The sequence below is a fragment of the Manis javanica genome, chromosome 8, assembly GCF_040802235.1.
Source record: "Manis javanica isolate MJ-LG chromosome 8, MJ_LKY, whole genome shotgun sequence".
Lineage (NCBI taxonomy): Eukaryota > Metazoa > Chordata > Mammalia > Pholidota > Manidae > Manis > Manis javanica.
In genome coordinates this window covers 11,276,238-11,299,379 of record NC_133163.1, presented here as the reverse complement: position 1 = coordinate 11,299,379, position 23,142 = coordinate 11,276,238, and the positions used below count along the sequence as shown (strand labels likewise).

The 23,142-nt window shown below is 50.7% G+C and overlaps 1 protein-coding gene across 2 annotated transcripts in view; it reads right to left on the bottom strand.

Annotated features, from left to right (window-relative positions):
* The window catches only part of ITPK1 (inositol-tetrakisphosphate 1-kinase), a 161,060-nt gene that overhangs the window by 60,371 nt on the left and 77,547 nt on the right, over positions 1–23,142 (bottom strand). For both annotated transcript variants that reach the window (XM_036991712.2, XM_017680576.3), the window contains one exon: positions 8,019–8,144. In XM_036991712.2, the coding sequence (XP_036847607.2) occupies positions 8,019–8,144 (126 nt within the window). The remainder of the gene's footprint in view (positions 1–8,018; positions 8,145–23,142) is intronic.

Here is a 23,142-nt window from a genome sequence, read left to right as displayed (position 1 = left end):
CCACTGAGCAGAAAGAATGAATCACAGCCGCTGCCTGGCTGGCCTAATCAGGGCACACAATGGGCAGATTGTGCAGCCCCCGCTGCCAGGGGAGGAGCAGCCTTGTAACCCAGGGCAGCAGTCATGGAGAAGCTGACCTCACGGCCACCCCAGGACAGGATCTGTCCTCTGGGGCCAGGACCAACAGATAGGCCTGGTGCTGCCTCCTAAGGCATCTGCAGCCAATGTATCATCATTGTGTGGCGCCAGCTGTGTCAGAGGCAATCCCAGACAGTGACCTCTCCCTCAGGTGACCCTGAATCACTGGTCCGCACACCCCCTAGCCGTCAGCTACCAGCCAATACCATGAGGCATATTTGAAAAGAGCACAAATTACAATCCTGGCTCTGCCATGTTCTAATGAGTGAACTCAAGCAAGAGGCTTAACTTCTTTGGGCCTCAGTTTGCTAACCTGAAAAGTGGAGAAGTAATTCCATTTTCCAGGGATTGATACAGTAAGCACCAAATGAGTAAACAAGGCGTGGAGTGCCCAAAGCAGAGAGTGCCGCCTGGGACCCACTCGGCAAAGAAGCAGTGGCCTCTCCTGTGGCTCCAGGACCCATCCCACGCCTTTCACTGGCTCCCAGGGCTCTCAGCCAGGAGGCCCACCTGCCACCAGGCCCCGTCCCCAAAAGGACAGAAACTCACTTCACTTTTGTTAGGTTTAGATGTTATCTTCCTAATCAGATCAGAAGGCCTAGAACAACAAAACCTTGCTTCTTCTACTTCCCCTCCATCCCCACAGCAGGCACGTACAAAGCCTGGGCTGGCAGCTACCCAATAAACATCTGAGGCTGACAGGGTTTGATGCAACACAGCTCTCCAATCATTTCTGAGCCTTGCGGGGGAGAGCAAAACAGAGCCGTGGTCTTGGGGGAGATGGCCGCTGCTTCACAACCACCCTTGGAGTTGATTCCACTGCTGTTCATGCCACCGTCTTGCATTTGCCATCCTGGCAGGCTCCCAGGGTGCCAGCAAGGCAACCAAGGAGCAGGTGGGACAGCCGGGGGGCGGCATGGAGCCGAGCACAGTACCCAGTCCCTGGACCCCCATCTGGCCCTGCCTCAGTGGATTAGAATCAGTCCACATGTCTGCTCCCCTGTCACAGAGTACACCTCCCACGTGGGGCACCTTGATAATGGCTGCCTCATTGCCTCCAATTCCACCTGAGACTCTCAAGTCAGCCAGGACAGCCACAGATAAGGCTGGCTGCTAGAGCAGGGCTGCAGTCACGGTAGTAAAAATAATAATGATGATGATGATGATACAATAAGCTGACATGCCTGACTGAGTGGCCACTGAGTGCTACCCCCGGGTAATCACATGCTGGGCACTGACAGGAAGAGGGGGAAGGCTGACACAGGCGTGCTCGCTCAGGCACCATCCTAAGGGCCACCCGCATGTTAACTTGCTTAATCTTCATGTTAAGCTAACAAGGTAGCTGAAGTATCTTTTTTAATTTTTAGAAGGAAAGGACACCCTGGGGCTGCTGTGTTACTATCCCCAAATTTGGCCCCCTGGCATGCGGGCGGATCTTACTTCCCTGAGTCCCTGAGGTCAGTCATGGCCACGAGAACTGGCATGGCCACCGAAGTGAGAGTCCAGCATGTGTCACTTTAGGGCAGAAACGGAGAACCAGAAAAAGCTTTCACAGAATGCTCCTCCCTCCGCCATGACAACTTATCAGCAGCTGCTCCATCACCCCAGGTCCCAGACATGCAGCAGAGCTCAGCCAACCCTCCGATGACACGCGGCACGTGACAGAAACAACCCCATGCTGGGTTTGAGGAGCGGCACTGTGACTGCAGCATGGCCAAGCCTGTCCTGGTAAACTGGGGCAGGAAGGGCCTCGGAAGCCATTCCCGCCAACGTCCCCAGGAGCGAGCGAGCCCGCTGCTGTACTGCGCGGGTGAGGCAGGGCACAGGCAGGCCCAGCAGGTGCCCACTTCGCTCCTCCAGGGCTGTCCGGCCTGGGTGCCCAGTGCTCTGAGTGCTTGACTTGGTGCTAGGACTGTCCCCATCTCACAGATGAGGGACCTGAGCAGGGGCAAGTAAGAAGACATTCCCAAGGCCAACCAGCAGAAGTGGTGGGAAGAGTCTGGAACACAGGCCACAGGCTCCAACATCAGTGCACCTACCCACCCATTCTGCTACTGGGGCCCAACAGTCCAAAGAGGTAGAAAGGGAAGCGTGGGGGCTCTAGGCATTTACACATGACGTATGTTCCAAGGAAGATACACAAATGGCCAATACACACTCGAGGAGATGCTAGACATCACTAGCCATCAAGGAATTTTAAATTAAACCACAAGATACTGCTTCACACCCACTAGGATGGCTAAAATCAAAGTCAGGGCAGTATTGGTGAGGATGTGGAGAAACTGGAACCTTTATACACGGCTGGCGGGAATGTAACAGGGGGCAGTACTGGGGAAACAGCCTGGCAGATCCTCAGTCAGACAGACAGCACGTAACCAGCAACCCCACTCCTGGGTGTACAGAAACAAAAACACATCCACACAAAAACATGTACATAAAAGTTTACAGCAAGGTTATTAATAGCCTAAACATGGAAACAACCCAAATGTTCATCAGCTGAGAACTGGATACACAATGTGTAGTGTATCTGTACAACAGGATGCTGTTCAGTCGTGAAAAGGAAGCATTTGTGCTGCAACAGGGACAGACCTTGAAAACATCGTGCCGAGTGAAAGAGGCAGTCACAAGAGGTCACATATTCTATGACTCCACCCCTGTGAAAGTCCAGGACACGGAACTCTACAGATGCAAAAAGTGGTGGTTACTTGAGGCCAGGAAGGGGGTGACAGCTAAAGGCCTTTTGGGGTGATGAAAATGCTCTTAAACTGACGGTGCTGATGGCTGCACGCATCTGTGAATACACTCACAGCCACCTGACTGCACCCTTGGAATGAGTGAATTGTATGGGATGTGAGTTGTATCCAATAAACCTGTTTTTTAAAATGATAATGGGTGGGGACTGGGCAGGTGGGTTACTGAAGGCTAAGTCACAAGGCTGTTACCTTGGAGGTAAGACAACAAGGAAGGAGTCGATGCATGGAAAGCATGTTCTCTGCCTGCGCCCGTGAGGGCAAGGCAAGAACTCTTCCCAGAACTGTTCCATACAGTCAGTTGGCAGGGACCTGGGAGGAGAGCGCAGCACGGCCTGCACGGCTGCACAGAGCTCACGCGTCCCAGCTGAGGGGCACTCAGGACCACAGACAGCGCTGCCCCTCCCGGGCTTGAGCTCCCTCTTCACCTTAGACCTGCCAGGCTCCGGTGAGGAGGACATTCTCACTGCTCAGAGTTCATCTGGTGTTGGTTGGCAATTACCCCCTCCTGAGCAGGGCCTCTTTCATTCCAGTGAAATCTGATCTTATCACCCCCACCCCCAGTCTGCAGGATAAAGTCCAAGGGCCGCAGCAAGGCAGCCAAAAGCCTTCTCTCTCCAATCTGACGGTCCCAGAGCTGCCCCCACGAGGCATGTCCACACACCCCACAAACAGCACTATCTGCCTCATGACCCCTCCTGGCCTCTGCCCTCCACGGTTCTGGCCACTAGAACCACGTACTCCCTCCTCTGACCCACCAGGGCCCCCTCCACAAGGCCAGCACCCACGATGCATTTTCAGTTCACATACAGGTGGGCACAACTCCAACGTGCCCAGCACCATGCACAGCAATGGGAATACCAGGTGAGTTTGAAGCAGACACAATCCCTGACCCCATGTAGCTGACCCCAAATGGAAATAGAAAGTAACAACTGATGAAGAATATGAACTTACAAACAGAAGGAAAGAAAAGCACAACGTTATGAGGGTCTAGGACGGGGGATGTATCCTTAGATAGCCAGGGTGACATTCCTGAGGAAGGGGCACCTGAGCTGAGAACTGGCAGTGGGGATGGAATTCTGAGCACCAGAACAGCTTGTGCAAAAGCACTGAGGTTCAGGAGCTGACAGCTGGAGAGCTGCTGTGGAAGGGCCAGCCTGGCCACGAAGGGGCAGTGGTGAGAAGATGAGGCTGGGGAGGCAGGCAGCAGCCAAATCACACAGGCCTCATGGGCCACGTTGAACACGACCAGATTTTGTTGTCACCACAACAAGAAGGCAGAGAATGGTTTTCAGCCAAGGATGTACAGGGATCAGGTCTGTGTTTATGCTAACTCATCCCTCCCGGAGGTGTGAGGGCAGCTCCTGGTTTCCCCAATAGCCTCCCCTCCAGGCTGGGTGATCACGTGGATGGCGCTCGGCAGTGAGCCACAGCACAAGAAGCTGTCCTTGTTTTCACACGGGGGGCCCAGGGACTACTGGTGGGACACTTAACATCCTTCCTGCTAAGGGGCAGAAGGACCATCCCCACCCCTGCCTGGCCACACCTGACAGGTGGCCCTGGTGCCACAGTGAGAAGGTTCTTGCTGCTCCCTTGAGGAAGTGGCTAGAGCAGCCAGGGGACCCCTGAACACGAGGACAGGGGCCTTTTCACCACCCCAGCCCAACTCACCCACGCGCAGGTTCCCAGGGGCACCTTTACCCAGTCTATTCACTGACAACTGAATCTCAGGCAGGACGGCACTGCCACCAGACTGCTGACTCCTCACGAACCAGGGCACAGAACCACCAAATCATCCCAGTGATTCTCCACGCCAAACCCTTTTGAGCCCAGTATTAAAAAAGAGGAGGGGAAGGAAAACTGAAGGAAGAAAACAGCAGAATCACAGAACCCAAGAATGGACTAATAGTTACCAACGGGAAAGGGACTGGGGAGGATGGGAGGGAAGGGAGGGATAAGGGCAGGGAAAAAGAAAGGGGGCATTACGATTAGCATGTATAGTGTGGGGGGCACGGGGAGGGCTGTGCAACACAGAGAAGACAAGTAGTGATTTTACAGCGTCTTACTACGCAGATGGACAGTGACTGTGAAGGGGTATGTGGGGGGAACTTGGTGAAGGGGGGAACCTAGTAAACATAATGTTCTTTCTGTAATTGTAGATTAATGATACCAAAATAAAAAAAATTAAAACCATATGTAAAAAGTTAAAGATTTAAAGAAATGAATTTTATCATAATCTCAACACTGAAAAGATCATTAGGGATCATCTGCCTAATTCACTCATTTTACAGATGAGTAATTTGCAGACCATAGAGTTTAAGTGAATTCCTCAAGCCAACCTGGTACTTTTGTTACAAACTCTGAACTCTTGTCAATTAGTACTTAATGTGATTTTAAATGATCTAATTGTATTAAATGAACCCCTATCCCTCAAAAAAAAAAAGAGGAGGGGAGGGGAGGGCAGGGAAGGAGAGAAAAAGGAAAGGAGAAGAAAGGAAGGAGGGAGGGAGGGAGGGCCGGAGGGAGGTCTGTCTTAAGGGGTGGTTTCTATGGCAACCAGCTTTGGGGATCTACAGTAAGCCCCAAGCGCATCCCTCTGATCTGGTCCACAAGGGCAGCCAGGAAAAAGCATACCCTTCCTAGCTCTGAGAATTCCTGTCCCTCCTGGGGCTTGAGGCTTAATGGAAGCAACCCATGGGCAGAATGCTTCAGAGCTGTCAGGAACATCTCAGAAACTCATCTTTCTCCACCTACACAGCCCCAAACTACTTCCCGAGCGACCTGAGTATCACCTCCGAGAAGGCCCTTGGAGCTGAGCCCCTGCTGGGGTAAATCATCTTACTCTGTTTCCTTACAACAAGATGAGGACCGACCGGCTTTGCAAACCCCAGCCCAGGGCTCTGCTGCCCTGCCTCTTAAACAGACTTCCCTGTATGGATCCTGTGTTCCCTTTCCACCCAAGCCAACGTCTCCTTGGTGATGTCTTGAATAAATATGAAAACAGGAATCTGAAAACAACAGACGTGATCAAGGTCAAGTGTCAGTCTATCTGGTCTGGCCCTGAACTTGAATCCCTCGTAGGCTTTGACGGAGTAGGGTGACCAGGTCAGCACCGACGGCACCAGGCCTGGCAGCAGGAGCAAGGCCAGTGTGCAGCTGAGCAGGCCTCTGTCCCGGGCCTCAACAGCATCTCCCTGTCCCTTCTGTCCAGCCCCACACCATCTCTCCTCTTCCTGGGGACTCTGGAAAGCACAGCTTGTCACCCTTTCCCCAAAGAATTGTTCTCTTCACAAAGGAGGAAACGTCCTGGTCTTATCAGATATTCGGCTTCATGCTGAAGCCCAGAGCTCAGTGAAAACTTATCCCAGAAACACCGGGGCTGGAAGGTTAGCCCACGGTTACCTCAGTCATTTCAGGGCTGGCTGGGTGTGTGTGCCCTGAGTGGGCCAAACTCCAGGGACTCATCCAAGACCTCCAGGGCAATATGCCCGATAGCTGAAACCCGTGAGGCCCATGTCCCCACATCCCCCCGACACGCTCTCGCTCTGTAACCTTTTCACAGGGGACCCAGCTCCCCTTTACTGGTCAGTCATCACCAGCCCTGGGTTGTGCGCTGTGTGTCTGTGGGGATGGGGATGGGAGGCCCCTGGGGGTTGTTCCCTAACTCCCAGAGCACCAGGGCTGGCTGGGGGCTATAGTCCTTTACCTAGGAGGACAGCAGAGTGACCAAGTATTAGTGATGACCGTACCAGGAGGCCCAATAGCAGGAGCACTGCAAGCAGTCAGCAGACATTAGGCATCCCACCATGCATGAACACTGACTTCTCACAGCAACCTGCCTGCCCTACATGGCAGAACTGCTGTTGCCCACTTTGCAGAAGAGCAAACTAAGGCTAGGAAGGTCGTGTGGCCAACTCAGCATGGACCTCCTGCTAAGCGTTTGCTGGGGCCCAGCACGGTGTGAAGCACTTTACATGCATCACGCCATTTACTCCTAACACTGTGTGAGGTTTTCTTGACACTGACACCATTTTACAAATGAGAAAACTGAGGCTTGGCAAGGTCATGCAGGAGCCTGAATATGCCTTTCCCATGGCCTCCAGCTCTGTGCAGGCAAGAGGGACTTGAGGCCATAGGCAAGGCCCTGGAGGACACAATATGGGGAGAGGCAGGAGGGAAGGGGGGCATCAGCAAGGCCACAAGCAGGACACAACTGCTTCTGGAGCCACTTGCAATGGGAAGTGGGAAAATCTGTGGTAGAGCCAGGCAAAGAGGTGGGGAGAGCCATGGGGAAGTGGGGGAGGCCAAGGTCATTGACCCCGAGCACATGGGAGAAAGAAAACACTGCCCACAGGAGGGCTACTGTGCAGCCAGGCAGGGAGGGAGAGTCCCCTTTGTCCTGATAAAGAAAGCCAGGATATCAAATCTCCAATTATCAAACTGAAAAGTGCTGGCTTAAGCATCCCCTCCCACCAGGGAGGGCCTCTATTTGGGCTGCATTTTCACTGATAATATGACTTTGTTTGTCATGACCCTCAAGCTGCTTTCTAGAGGAATGAATCACGCTCTGTCTAGAAGAAAGAAAACACAGGACAAGTCAGTGGGGTCAAAGGCAGCACCTCCAGCCCCCATGTGGCAGGCAGGTCACAGAGGGGTCAGGACCCAGGAGGCTGCTGGGGAAATGGGATGGGGAGGAGGAAAACAGCCAGGAAGACTCAGTCTATGCTCAGAGACGAGCACACAGGGGTCAAAGCAATAAGCCCAGAGAGGGGCTTCTCCACCAGGCCAGGCCCTCAAGGGTCCCTTTCTCCAAGCATGGCCAGAGGGTCATGTGCCAACCCAGAACCGCTGGCCGTGGTGAGGATGCGGAGGCCACACCTAGACTTAAGAGAGCTCTGATCAGTAAATCATGTCTATACAAGTAGAGGGGTAGAGGGGCAGCCAACCAGGCCTGGGTCATCCCAATTCACACCCAAGGAGACTGAGGCTCTGGCAGGGAAAGGTCTGACCACAGCCCATGTCTCGACAGTGGCAGAGCCACTCCAGTGGCCTACACAGCAAGACAGCTGCTACAGCTTCAGAAATGCCAAGCATTGTTCCTAGGCCTTTCCTCTCACCACCCTCGCTCACCTGGAACCTGTGCACTAGCTCCAGGGACTGGCTGTCGTTCTGGTCGGCTTCTAGGATAACATCAGTCAGCTTGTGGATGATGACGTCCAGGGGGCCCTGCTCCTCGATTGGCCGGTTAAGGTTCAGCTGCGAGGCGGGACAGAGAAAAACAACAGCTTCAGCACCTGAGCCCACTGCCCCACCTTCGTCCCACGCTGCATGTGCCTGCAGCACTGACATGGGCAGGAAGCCGGCCCTCATGGGAAACACGGATGGGACAAAGGGGACAAACCTGCCAAGACCCCAGACCTCCTCCAGGGCAGGCCCTGTGCTTACACTTCTGTCCACCAGCCCCATGCTACCCAGCACACAGAAGACACACATGGAGTCGAGGTGACAACGTACCTACAGGTCAAGCGAGCATCACTGTGAAACTGCTTCACAGAGAAAGCATTTACTGGACACGTCCCACCTCCCCAGCAACAGAGATTGTTCAGGTAAGGAAAGGAAGGGGAAATCCAGTAACTGAAGTCACGCAGCCAGACCTGAAGGGAGAGCCAAGTGCCTACTCTCTCCACAAAACTACACAGCCTCGGCCAAGCTGTGATCGTCATGAATCTGAGAGCTGATGCTTTGACCGACAAGCTGCTTGCTTTTCACACTGAAATCAGGGCTCTCATGATCCACTGAAGGAGGGCGGGGCTGCCTGTAATCCGCTCACGCTGCTCCACTAGGGGACGTGTTTATTTTTTCAAGAGCACAGGATTAGGAAGACTGGGTCCCCAGAGAGCCAGAGCCGCTGGCTGCCAGTCGGCATCACCTGACTCTGAGACAGGAGCACCTGCCAAAAGCCAGGGCAGCCGGACACTACACTTCCTGACCTGCCAGGTGTCTGCCGCCCAGCACGCAGCCACCGCCACCTGCAAGGACTGTCCCTTGGAGGCAGCGGCGCCAGCCTAGCACCTGGCTGACCCCCCTGGATGGCTTCAGTAGAGGGCAGAGAAGGACATCAGTCCCACCCCTACACTCATCCCCACACAAGTGGGGTTCCCTCTGGGATTTGCTGTTTCAAAGTCATTAGTAAAGAAATCACAATGACAGCTAAATCTGACTGGTCTAATTCAGTATCATGCTAAAACCTTAAATGCATTTGTTTCATTTTATTTTCCTACCACAGGATGAGAAGCGATTTCACAAATGAGGGTGGAGAACACAGACTTTGAAAGCTGCCTAGGAACTCAAAGCGAGAAAGCGGGAGAGCTTAGATGCAAAACGCAATCTGAAGCTGCTTGTCACTCAGTCCCTGCCACCCCAATCCCCATTCAATCACCACATCCATCGGGCTGCCTTGTCCTCTGGCTTCTGGCTGAGTCTGGCCAATTGGAGGCACCAGGAGAAGATGGGAGAGAGAAGCCTGGGAGCCTGGTCCTACTGTCCTACAATATCCTGGCAGCAGCTGGAGTTCCGATGGAGGACAGCTCCTCGGCTGAGACCACGGCTATCTCTGGGGCTCTGGCACCAACTCCCTGCCCCTCGTTCCCTTGGGCTTGGGGTGGTGACAGCCCACCACTCTTGGGGTGCTTCAGCACATCTTGTTGTCCCCTGTGACCCTGCCCACACCTGTCATCATCCCCTATTTAAACTCTTTTCCAGGTAAACCTCCGGAATGTGCCAGCCCTTTCCTACTGATGTCCTTAACTCTTCTTTCTCATTGTCTGCCAGGAAAGATGTTAAAGGATTTACCCTATTTTTTTTTTTTTAAAGAAAATAATCCATGGACCTTACAATGAGAAAGTACTGAAGACGACTTTCTGTCCCAGGGGTGACTAACCTGTGTGCAGAACAAAACAACACAAAAATCAGACCAGCTGAGCAGCCAACCTGTCTGGGGCTCCTGGATAGGGAAAAGAGGCGGCACTTGGCTTCACAGCAGCCCAGGAGCTGGGGTGACACGCCAGTCCTCCCTTAACAGATGGAGCACCAGTGCCCAGGAAAGACAATGACTGCCAAGGCCACACAGCTGGGAGGTGTCTTAGCTGGGTCTGGACAGAAACCAGACAGCAACACCCGTGGGCTCAGCCTGTAGCCAAGGGGCAGGGGACCTGGGCCTGTGTACCAGCCCAGCTCATCACCCCCAAGGCCTCAGTTTCCTCTTTGATAGGCACTGGAAACTATAAAGGCCCTTCTGGTTCTGTTTACAGATTCAGGATTATATTCCCATCCAAGCCTATTTCCCAGAAAAAGCAAACTTTGAAGGAAGGTAGAGAAGCCAGCAGGAAGTGGTAATAAGCAAAGAATAGCAAATTCTCAGAAGGTGCCTCACATGCATGCCCATGTTTGCTATAACCCATGGCTCCACTGTGGCAGGTACCCCACACAAGAGGTCAATATTTTCAGACCGAGACAGCTACCAACAGAAGAGAATTCGGTCACATGAGTGATGCTGGGCAGTGTGCCCTGGAGCCTGTCAGAAACCCCATCCCCACCAGCATGCTCATCTCCAAAGGGAACCTTCCTGTGCAGCAGGAAGAGACAGTCATGGGGTCCCAGTGGGTTTGGAGAAAGAGGTGGGCAGAGAAGATGCCCGTGGCTTATCCAGGCCTGGCATCAGCCTGAGGCCTGTAGACCTGACAACCATGGGCTGTTTGGAAAATCAGCTCTCCGCATTCCCGGCTGCTCCACTGAAGGTAAACAGCTGAGTTCTGGAAGCTGGCCACCTTCCTTTGTGTATTTTCCAAGCATTTTTATGCCAGTTAAAATCCTTTCACAAGAACAGCAACTTGGGATGCACATCAAGCCTGGCCTGGTCCCGGCTCGGCTGCCTCTCGTTGCCGCATCTTTGCTGAGGCCTGAGTGGAGCTGTCGGTGGCTCTAAAAGGCTCCCCAGCAGAGCCTCTCCTCCGGGGGCAATCACCCTGAGGGGTCTATGCCCCTGCACATGCCTCAAGGGGACTTCAGTCTCTCTGGGCTGGCTGGGAAGGAGGACGCAGGCCCCCTGGGGCTGCCCCCTCAGGACGGGCGCTCAGGCAGGCTCCCGAGAATCCAAGGCACTACAGAGGAGAGGACCCTCAGGGCAGGTGGTCCCCGGTGGTGGATGCTGCTGAGGAGTGGACAGGGGTGGGGAGATACCTCAGAGGCTTCATTTCCCAGATGGGGTGGGGAGTGAGGCCTGGACAGGACTGAACTCACTTCAATTATGACGTTTGTTTTTCTGACTATACTTTGTCCCCAGAAAAGGGACTTGTTCTCTTCCGCAGAAGGCCAGTAACAAGGTTATCTCAATGAAAGGACCACCCACTGGAGCTAGAGGAGGTCCGCGGGTGCCGCGCTTCCCAGTCACACCATACTGCGTGGCCAACAGTGGGTGCTGTGCTGTGCAGTGCTCAGAGTTCAGAATTCAGAGGAAACAAGGGCCCACTGTTTCCCACGGTGACCAAGGCAGGAGGCTGACTAGAGGTGGGGGGAGGGCTGCGAGAAGATGGGATGAAGGCCTGCAAAGCACAATAGGCCAAAAGTCACCTTGACTTCTGAAACAAGCAACCCACGCAAGCCCAGCCCTGCATCCGAGGTGGCTAGGCTGCCCTGCACTGCCGCCCACAGTGCCTTGTCAAGGGATGAGCACAGCAGACATCTGCATACCCAGCGCAGCTGCCACTGGCTGCGAAAGGCTTTTAACTGCTCTGTGCCTCAGTTTCCCCACTCACGAAACAAAGATACTATTAAGTATTCCTGACACATCACGGGGCTGTTTTGGTGGATTATAACATCCCATTTATGGCTGTGGCATGTGGTGGATGTTCAGCAGGATATTATCACCACTCCATGCTCAGAACAACTTCCTGGTTCTGCTTGCTCCCTCATTAACCTGACACGCATTTTCTGGGCACCCCGTGTACCAGGCTTGGGCAGCCCCTGCACTCTCCTCTCAGGGCTGTCAGTAGTAAGAGCATCTCGATTCACTCTGGAAGCAGACCCAGGTGATGCAGCCATATGCTCCTGCACCTGAGGAGCCTTCTCCTAGAATGTCCCCCCAGCCCTCACATCCCCTTGACCACAGTGAGTTCTTGTTCATTTTCCAAATCCCAGTTCAGAAGTTCAATCCTTTTCCAGGCTTCTCAACTTACCCAAACAGGAAAGAATGAATGGCTCCCTGGACTGACCCATATCCCCATGACGCTAACAGGATTACACCATAACTTCCAATGACAAGGTTGTTCCTTTAACCCTGACTCCTCCACAAGACCCTGAGATCCCCAAAGACCAGTGCTGGGGCCTGGCATCCCCAGGACCTGGAACAGTGGCCTGAGCTAACAGCTGGTCACTCTGCATTACGTGCTACACGGACGTTTTAAAGAACAAAGTGAAAATGCAGATCAACTTAAAGGGGCGTTCCCTTGAGCAGGGTGACTCTTCCTGTTAAGGAGTCACAAACGGCCTCCCAGAGGAGGAGGCGGTGTCTAGGTCAGGGCATGTCAATGGGAGAGGGAAGTACGGGGCCTCCAGAGATGGGGGGCGGAGAGGAAGTGGGGGCAGCTGCTGGGGTGCAGAACTCCTCAGCGTTAACACATCTCCTGGAATTTGTCAACTCCAAATGCCTCAGATGCCTCCAGACAACCACCTCTGCAGAAAGAGCTCCTACGGCACTGACCCCTGAATGGCATCTTGGGAGGGACAGCCCATGGCCGCCCCTGTCTTGGCCTCTTCTGCAGGCTGGAAGCAGAGGATCTTGAAGGAAGACTGAGGCCTCAGAGGATCAGGTACCTCCCATGACCACAACTGTGTTATGGTGGGAACAACAAAGAGATCTTTAGAGTGTTAAAATTTGGGGGCCATAAGCTAGAGCAGTTAGCATCCCCTGTCTAACACAGTCCCCCAGAGGGGAGAACATGTATGGGGGCAGCGGAGGGAGGTAAGGGTACCCCAAGATGAGATCAAAGGCAGAGAGCTCCAGCACTCCACGTGTTCTCTAGGCTGTGCTTCCAGCTCTCCTTTCTCCCAAACTTCCACGCATGCTTCCCTGACAGGGCTGATAATTGGCTATATGTGAAAGAAACGTAAAACCATCCCTGGGGCTCATTAGGGAGGCAGAGGTTTTGGAAAAACTGGCTCCCAGCCCATGCTGGGGGCTGCTCATCCTCTTTGGATGCAGGATGCAAGATGTCCGATGACTGCAGTGGCCCAGGGCTGCTGAAAACAACCTGTGTCTCTCTGAACAGCCACAGGCTGAAGCTGAGTTTTCAGTCAAAAGGCGCTACATGAAGCCAGTGTGGGAGTTGGACAGGCGTCTGGTTCCTCCTGGAACTTCGGCTTTGAGGCAGGAAGCCCCGCTGATGGAGCAGTAGTGTGCAGCTCTTCCCACTCACTCTAGGCCAGGTTCTGTTCTAAGCAGTTTACATGCACTAACTAGTTCAATTCTTGTGAGAGCCTGAGATGAGGACTCGTGAGTGAGGCACAGAAGTTGAAAAATATGCCAGGGTCTCACAGCTTCACACCCACCCTTAACGAGAAGGACTGTGAAATAATACCTTGTGGGATTTGAAAAAAACAGTCATGGACAGGGCTTAAAGATGGCGGCGTGAGAAGTGAGACAGAACCCTCCTCCCATAACTACATTTAATATGAAAATACAGAAAATACAATGAATCCTGAAAAAGTAACCATAAAGAAGACTGTGAGAGACTGCCTACATTCAGGGTAAAAGAAACCTCACAGAGAAGGGTGAAGTAGCAAAGCTGTGATCTGGCAGGACCCAAACCCTCCTCCCACCTCAGCCCACTGGTGGGAGGAAGAGAAACAGAGCAGGGAGGGGGTAGAAGCCTAGAACTGGTGAACACCCAGCCCTGGAGTTCTGCTCTGGGAGCAAGAATCCACATTACATGATGCCCTGGAGATTAGAAGGGTTGGAAGGCAAAGACAGGCGGAATATTCGGAGAGACTGAAATTCCAGTTGTTTGTGGAGAACAGGCACCCACAACCAGCCGCTCCAGGACAAAAGATGGGTACTTCAAAAGACTTCCCAACAGCAAGAGGGCTCCTAAAGGGGCAAGGATTACACAGAGCTTGCTGCTCAGGAGAAAGGACAGGTGGATAAAATCGTCCTGGCACACTCAGCCCAGCAGGTTGAGAACTCACAGGAGCTTCAGATGCTCCATCTCCTTGGCTGGTGATGAGTGACATTTATGATCCTAAATAATCAACGGATCAATGAACAAATAAAACCAGAGATCAAGCAATATATGGAGACAAATGAAAATGATAACTCAACACCACAAAATCTGTTGGATGCAGCAAAGGCCATGCTAAAAGGAAAGGATATTGCAATACAGGCCTACCTCAAGAAAGAACAACAATCCCAAATGAACACTCTAAACTCATAATTAATGAAACTGGAAAAAGAACAACAAATGAGGCCCAAGTCAGTAGAAGGTGGGACATAATAAAGATCAGAGCAGAAATAAATAAAATCGAGAAGAATAAAACAACAGAAAGAATCAATGAAACCAAGAGCTGGTTCTTTGAGAAAATAAACAAAACCGATACAACCTTAGCCGGACTTACCAAGAAAAAAAGGGAGTCTACACACATAAACAAAATCAGAAATGAGAAATAAAATATCATTAGACACCACAGAAATACAAAAAACTGTTAGAGGGTACTATGAAAAATTATATGGTAACAAATTGATAACCTATAAGAAATGGACAACCTTCTAGAAAAATACAACTTTCCAAGACTGACCCAGGAAGAAACAGAAAATCTGGACAGACCAATTACCAGCAATTAAAGTTAACTGGTAATCAAAAAACTACCTAACAAAAAACTACCTAAGAACAAAACTCCTAGACCAGATGCCTTCACTGCTGAATTTTATCAAACATTTAGTGAAGACCTAATACCCATCATCCTCAAAGTTTTTTCCAAATAGAAGAGGAGGGAATACTTCCAAACTCATTCTATGAAGGCAGCATCACTCTAATACCAAAATCAGGCACAGACACCACAAAAAAAGAAAATTACAGACCAATATCCCTGATGAACACAGATACAAAAATACTCAACAAAATATTAGCAAACTGAACTAAAAAAATACATAAAAAAAGATCATCCATCATGATCAAGTAGGATTTATTCCAGGGATGCAAGGATGGCATAATATTAAAAAATCCATCAATATCATATACCGTATCAACAAAAAGGACAAAAATGACATGATGATCTCCATAGATGCTGAAAAAGCATTTGACAAAATTCAACATCCATTCATGATAAAAACTCTCAACAAAATGAGTATAGAGGGCAAGTACCTCAACATAAGCTACATATGACAAACCCACAGCCAACTAAACAGTGAAAAGCTGAAAGCTTTTCCTTTAAGGTCGGGAAGAAGACAAGGATGCCCACTCTCCCCACTTTTATTCAAAATAGTACTGGAGGTCCTAGCCACAGCAATCAGACAACACAAAGAAATTGAAGGCATCCAGACTGGTAAGGAAGAAGTGAAACTGTCACTGTTTGCAGATGACATGGTATTATATGTAAAAAAAAAAAAACCTAAAGAATCCACCCCAAAACTACTAGAATAAACTGAATTCAGCAAAGTTGCAGGATACAAAATTAACACAGAGAAATCTGTTGCATTCCTATAAACTAACAATGAACTAGCAGAAGAGAAATCATGAAAACAATTCCATTCACAATTGCATCAAAAAGAATAAAATACTTAGGAATATACCTAACCAAGGAGGTGAAAGACTTATACCCTGAAAACTACAAGGCACTCATGAAAGAAATTAAAGACGACACCAATGAATGGAAATACATTCTGTGCTCATGGCTAGGAAGAATTAATATTGTCAAAATGACCATCCTGCCTAAGGCAATCTACAGATTCAATGCAATCCCTACCAAAATACCAATGGCACTCTTCAACGAACTAAAATAAATAGTTCTAAAATTCATATGGAACCACAAAAGACCCCAAATAGCCAAAGCAATCCTGAGAAGGATTATGCTCCCCAACTTCAAGCTCTACTACAAAGCCACAGTAATCAAGACAATTTGGTACTGGCACAAGAACAGACTCATAGATTAATGGAATAAAATAGAAAGCCCAGACATAAATCCAAGCATATATGGTCAATAAATATATGATAAAGGAGCCATGGATATACATTGGGAAAATGACAGCCTCTTCAACAACTGGTGTTGCAAAACTGGACAGCTACATGTAAAAGAATGAAACTGGATTACTGTCTAACTCCATACACAAAAGTAAACTTTAAGTGGATCAAAGACCTGAATGTAAGTCATGAAACCATTAAAACTCTTAGAAGATAACATAGGCAAAAATCTCTTGAATATAAACACGAGCAACTTTTTTCTAAACACATCTCCTTGGGCAGAGAAAAAAAAGCAAAAATGAACAAATGGGACTACATCAAACTGAAAATCTTCTGTACAGCAAAGGACACCATCAGCAGAACAAAAAGGCATCCTACAGTATGGGAGAATATATTCGTAAATGACATGTCCAACAAGGGGTTAACATCCAAAATATATAAAGAACTCATACACTTCAACACCCAAAGAGCAAACAACCTGATTAAAAAATGGGCAGAGGATGATAGACACTTCTCCAAAGAAAAAATTCAGATGGTCAACAGGCACATGGAAAGATGCTCCATATCACTAATTATCAGGGAAATGCAAATTAAAACCACAATGAGGTATCACCTCACACCAGTAAGGATGGCCAACATCAAAAAGACTAGGAACAACAAAAGCTGGCAAGGATGCAGGGAAATGGGAACCTTCCTACATTGCTGGTGGGAATGTAAATTAGTTCAACTATTGTGGAAAGCAATATGGAAGGTCCTCAAAAAACTAAAAATAGAAATACCATTTGACCCAGGAATTCAACTCCTAGGAATTTACTCAAAGAAAGCAAGACCCCAGCTTCAAAAAGACATATGCACCCCTATGTTTATCACAGCACTATTTACAATAGCCAAAACATGGAAGCAACCTAATCCATCAGTAGATGAATGGATAAAGAAGATATGGTATATATATACAATGGAATATTATTCAGCCATAAGAAGAAAACAAATTCTACCATTTGCACAACATGGATGGAGCCAGAGGGTATTATGCTCAGTGAAATAAGCCAGGCAGAGAAAGACGAGTACCAAATTATTTCACTCATTTGTGGAGTGTAACTACAAAGCAAAACTGAAGGAACAAAATAACAGCAGATTCACAGACTCCAAGAAGGGACTAGCGGTTACCAAAGGGAAGGGGTTGGGGAGGGTGGTGGGGAGGTAGGGAGAAGGGGATTTAGGGGCATAATGATTGGCACACATGGTTTGGTGTGGGTGGGTGGTCACGGGGAAGATAGTGTAACACAGAGAAGACAAGTAGTGACTCTGCGGCATCTTGCTACACTGATGGACAGTGACTGTGATGGGGTGTGTGAGGGACTTGATAATATGGGTGAATGTAGTGACCACAATGTTGCTTATGTGAAATCTTCATAAGATTGTAATCAATGATACCTTAATAAAAATAAATAAATGACCTGGGGTTTAACCTGGGTGATAGGAGCACCTTTGCTTTAATGAGCTCCAAGGCATGGCGGGGCTCCTGAACAGCTCCAGACAGGGGCTGGTCATAGACGACCAGGTAGGTCATGATTAGAAGCTTCAACCTTTCAACCATATCCCCACCCTCCAGGAAGGGTAGAGGGGCTGGAAACTGAGGAAATGAAAGATGATGCCTGTGTGAGGAAGGCTGCATAAAAATCCCAAAGGAATGGGACTTGGGGAGCCTCCAGACTGGTGAACACATGGAGGTAAGTGGCATGCCCTGCAAGCATGGATGCTCCGCATCCCTTCCCGCACAGCTTGCCCTATGTGCTCTTGCATCTGGATGCTCAACTGTATCCTTTATCATGCCTTTTTATAATAAACTGGTAAATAGTAAGCAAGCAGTTTTCCTGAGTTCTGTGAGCTGCTCTAGCAAATGAACCAAAACCAAGGAGGGAGTCATGGGAACCTCTGATTTGTAGCCCACAGGTCAGGAGCCTGGGTAAAAACCTCAACTTGCGACTGGCATCTGAAGCAGGTGCGAGGCTGGCAGTCCTCCTGCACGGAGCCCTTACCTGTGGGATCTGATGCTCTCTCCAGGTAGAAAATTGAGTTACAATGTAGGACACCCAGCTGGTGTCAAGGAATTGCTTGGTTGGGGGGAAAATCCCACACCTGGTGTTGGAAGTGTTCTGAGCATGTCTAAGCATAACAGTAAAGGAGGTATGCTTTTCCTACTCAATAGCACACTTGGTAAGTGTCAGCTATTCTATTCTCCTCTTTACTGTTCACATTATTGCTGACCAGTGGAAATGACCCTGACTTTCTGTAAATACAAGCTCAAGTATAGGCCAGAATGTGAACCTTCCAAAGCTGGGTCACTTGTGCTGGCTCACACTAGGCTCCTCAAAGTGTTTGCTGCCACATTAAATGTACTGTCATTGTTACTGATGATTAACATTTACAAAGTTCCTCCTGTGGACCACATACTATGCTAACAAGCGCTTACTGCATGTGGTGCAGATGAGGACACAGACTGGTTAAGTAACTTGCCAAGGTCGCAGAGGTATAGCTACATGGGAACTCAGATCTCGCTTCTGTCAAAGCCAATTAACCTCTAAACCAAAATGTCCAGGGTACCTGGGGCTTTCCTTCCATCCCCATCCACCCTTGTGAAGTGGTGCATTTCCAGCTTTGACTTCAAATGGAAGTCAGAGATGAAAAGACTTTTCTCAACTAAGGTCCAGAGAAAACAGCCAGAATGAAACGCGAGTGTGCCTAAGTCCCACTGCTTCTCTGGGTTATCCAGAGGACTGGGGATCTGGGACAGAACTGCCATCTGCAATGTGTAAGGCCTTGCCAGGCAGAAACAGGTTTCTCCTGAAGGAAAAGCCGGTTCGGGTGCCTCACAGACAGACTTTACCAGGGAGATTGGCCTCAGAGGGCACAGCACCAGTCGTGTGTTTTCAGTGAGGTTGGTTCCAAAAGGTAACTCAGGGATAGCAGGCTGAAGGCTGCTCCCACGCAAAAGCAACTCTCATCCCAAAGGAGCTCCAAGGGGCCCTCAGAAAAGTCAGGAGCTGGAGGTCACACAGGCTGACCACCCAAACCGGCAGGCTAAGTAGGGCCAGCAGCCTCTGCCCCAGCCTGGGAAGGGGCTATCACCAACACTCCGTGACCCAATTCCCCAATTTCTCAGTGACTGGTTTCCAATTACAGAAGGAATGAAAGAAAATAGCAATCTGGGTTAAGATACAAGAGTGGATAACCTTTCTCCCCTACAAGATGAGGGGCTGAGTCGACTAAATGGGGTCATGATGAAGGAGTTTACTGCCTAAAGTTCTGGGGGTCTGCAAGCCGACCTTATTTGAAAGAAAAGTTACACCCACTCAGCAAACACGGCTCCTTAAGAACAAGACTCTGACCCTGGGTTCTCAGGAGCTAAGAAAACCCTGCCTACATACAACACTGCGGGGCTAGGTTATGAGTAGCTTAAAAGGATAAACACGTCCATGCCCTGTGCCCCAGTAAGCCCTGTCCTGGGATACTAGCTTAAGGAAAAAGTCAGCATGCAAAACCACCCCAGCCCCAGGGAGACTTGCTGAGGCCAAGCCAACAAAAGGAAAAAGACACAGGACACAGAATACACATTCCAAAACAGGGGCTAAGCAACAACAGGCACCCCACACCGTAAGTTATTAAGGAATTATGGGGATGGCAGCAAGGAGTCCTAGCGGAGCCAGACATGGATGTGTGCCACAGCTGTGTGTGTGAAACCACATTTGCTGTGGACAAAGCTGGAAAGGAAACACAAACCCAAACATGGGAGGATTCTGGGCATGGGAGTCACTGTGGGTATAGTGGCCCTTTCTGGACATGGGGCAGGATGAGCTTCCCGATTCCCCTAGGAACTGGGTAGGATCACGTGCCTGGTTCTGGCCAATGAGCTGTGAGACAGTGAAACATCGCTTCCGGGGCAGAGCATTTAACTGCAGGTGCCAGGACCGCCAGAGCTCTCTCTGCCCGCTGGCCCAGGATTGGCAACATTCAGGGTGGGGGCTGCTCAGTCTTGGGTTTCTGAGCAATTATGATGAACACCAGCCCCTGCTGACCCCCACTAGAAATAGGGCATGAGTGAGAAACCCACCCACTGCTTTAAGCTATTAAGATTTTGGTGTTAACACAGCACAATCTAGTCTAGCCTCCCTAATGGTGCCCCCATAGGTTTTCCTTCATCCATGTGTTCAAAGGAAGGGGAAGGCAAGGGGGAGAAAAGCAAATGAAAGCAAATGGACCCCAACAGGTAACTTACCAGGGTGAGACTGGGCTCTTGTCAGGGTTTTTTTTTTCAGTTATGATTTAGTATTTGAATAAAATGTAACAGGGATTTATCCTGCAGGAGGAGGATGACCTGAGCGATTAGGATCAAAAGGCAGAAACCTGGAACAGAGGCACACTGCAAATGCGGCTGCTCGCCAGCTTCCCTGGAAAGCCCACCTGGCAGGCCCCTAAATCTGCCAAATGAGCCCCGCACTGGGTGTGGCTCAGCCAAGTGGGCTGCTTCCGACTTGCTACTGCCTTGCTACTGTTCGCAGGGGTGCCTGAGGCCTGAGTCAGGGCAGTGGAAACCAGACCTTCCCCGTGTGTGCCACGCACCAGACCAGTCTGTTCTGAGGGGAAAGCACAAAGAGAATGAAAAGGAGCATGGGTAGGGCTGGCAGACATGGAGGAGGGTTAGAAGCCAGGAAACAAAGGCTGACTGCACCCCACGGGTGGGGTGGGGGGTGTCCCACTTAAACTCCTGTCCCCAGGCCGCAGGTGGAAACCCACAGGGCTTTCCTGTGTCCTGCAGCCACTTCTCTTCCGGAGCCACCAGAGCTCAGAGGCTCCCCTCCCGCTCCCCAGGCAGAAAGGTGCAGAGGCCAGGGCAGAGTTGCCAAGCCGAGGGGAGGGCTCTTCCCTCACCTCCCTCAGCCTGCTCCCTCGCCTGCAGGGCGAGCAGAGACATCCTTCCTAAAGTCATCACCAGCACACAGCGAGGGCGCAGGCACCAGCTCCGCACGGGAACGGAGCCACGCACACCCTACAGATGTCAGCAATTCGATATTCTTCCTTATGTGTGCCGGAACCTTCTCTGACTTCAATTTAAGCCTCTCTTGCCTTGTTTGGCTCTCGGCAAACATGTTCCTAATAATCACCTCCACCAGGACCCCGGGACTCTTAGGACATTCCAGGCTTTGTGCTGAGTACACTGCATACACATTTCATTAATCCTCATAATGTCCTTAGGAGGCAGGGAGGTGGTTACCACCTGACAAATGAGGCAACGAAGATTTCGGGAGGCAGCACAACCTGTTGGAGGCTGTATAAGCAGTAAGGGGAGGAGGAGGAGACCAGGTCCCTGCTCACCAGGTCCCCACTCCCCAGGTCCCTGGGACCCCAGGCCAGGTATCCCTAAGCCCTACAAAGGACAGTGGCCCAAGAGTGCATCAGCCAGCCTTCTTTCCTGGAGGTGGCAAAAAGTGAGCAGGGGTAGTTACTGTGAGTCTGAGCAGCGCTCTGATGGGCTGCTCCTGCCCACCAGGGTCAGAGGCAGGGCGGTAATCTACCTGGGGCCACCACAGGCTCAGGGTCCCCAACATAGTCTTGCCCACAGCTCCAGGGGAAAGCAGAGTGGGACAACTCTGAAACCCTACCTGGCAAGCCCAAAGCTTCCGGCCAGAATATCTCCTGAGGAACAGCCTGCATCAGAATGCACAGAAGCTGTGGAACACCACTGAGCTGGTGGAGGATCCGAATTCTGGAGCTTTTTGTCTCGCCTGCTAACACAGCACCCCACTGCCAGCTCAGTGGCAGCCCTCCAAGCTGAGAGGCCTGACACCAGCACCACCACCCAGCAAAACCTGGTGGGAGCAACGGCTGAAATCTCTCGTGCTCAGCTGTGTCCACCTAACCAGCTTGGTTTGGTTGAGAGGAGCCAGGGGTTCACTAAAAAAGTCTTCCAGCTCACAGCGCAGACGCCGAAGCCAGGAAGAATCCTGGCCCTCTCCTGAACCACTGGCCAGATGTAGTGCTTTGTCACCTACAGAGTGGTGGGGAAGAAAACGGAGCTGGTCCTTGGCTTTCCACAATAACAGGACATCAGTGGGAAACTCCAGCACTGGGATGTGTTGCACTGTGTGTATCCATACAGCCAGAGTAAAGGACTATGGGATGGGATGGGATGACAGTCACACGATGGGGAGGACCCAGTCTTAGTCACTGCCTGGAAGGGCCACCAGACTCCATCAGAATGCAACAGGGGCAAGAAATGAAACCTCTACTGTGTTAAGCCTCTGAGACGTTGGGGTGGCATGGCCTGGCTTCACCTATGCTGACAAACACACACAGCCAGGAAAATCTCTGCCCAGGGCACCTGTCACTGTATACCCCATACCAGGTCTCTGGTACTGGGAACAAATGGAGGAAGGCAGGCACTTGTGGATGGAGCCTGGGACTTCAGTGACCTGCGACCTCTTTGAGTCTGTCTCCTCACTGGTAAAGTGCAGCCGATGATACGTACCTCCTGCATTTGACGAAATAAGTGCTGGAAAGGCCTTCCTGCCATGCCAGGCCACAGCAGGCCCTCTGGCAGGCACGGTCCTGGGGAGCATCAGCTCTCCCTGCCTGAGGCCTTCTCTGCTCCTGGTCTCTCCAGACGCTCAGCAGTCACAGTTCTTGCTGGACCCTCTACCTCCAATGCCAACCAGTAATTCCCATTCAGGTTCAGATTGGACTTTTCTGAGCACTCTGGGTCACAGGCATGATGCGGAGAATTACAGGAAGAGAGCTCTCCTTGGCCTGTGCACCCTCGCCAAGGTCAGGGACTGTGTCCTGTTCCTCCCTGTAACCCTGCATGGCCTGGCACAGCGCCTGAATGTGCCAAGGACCAGCAAACGTGCACTAAACTGTCTCCCCAAGGCCAGAGATTGATACCATCTATCCACCTGCCCATCTGCTCACACAGTATTTATTGAGCATTTATACAACCACCCCTCTGAGTAAATGTCATCCCCATTCTC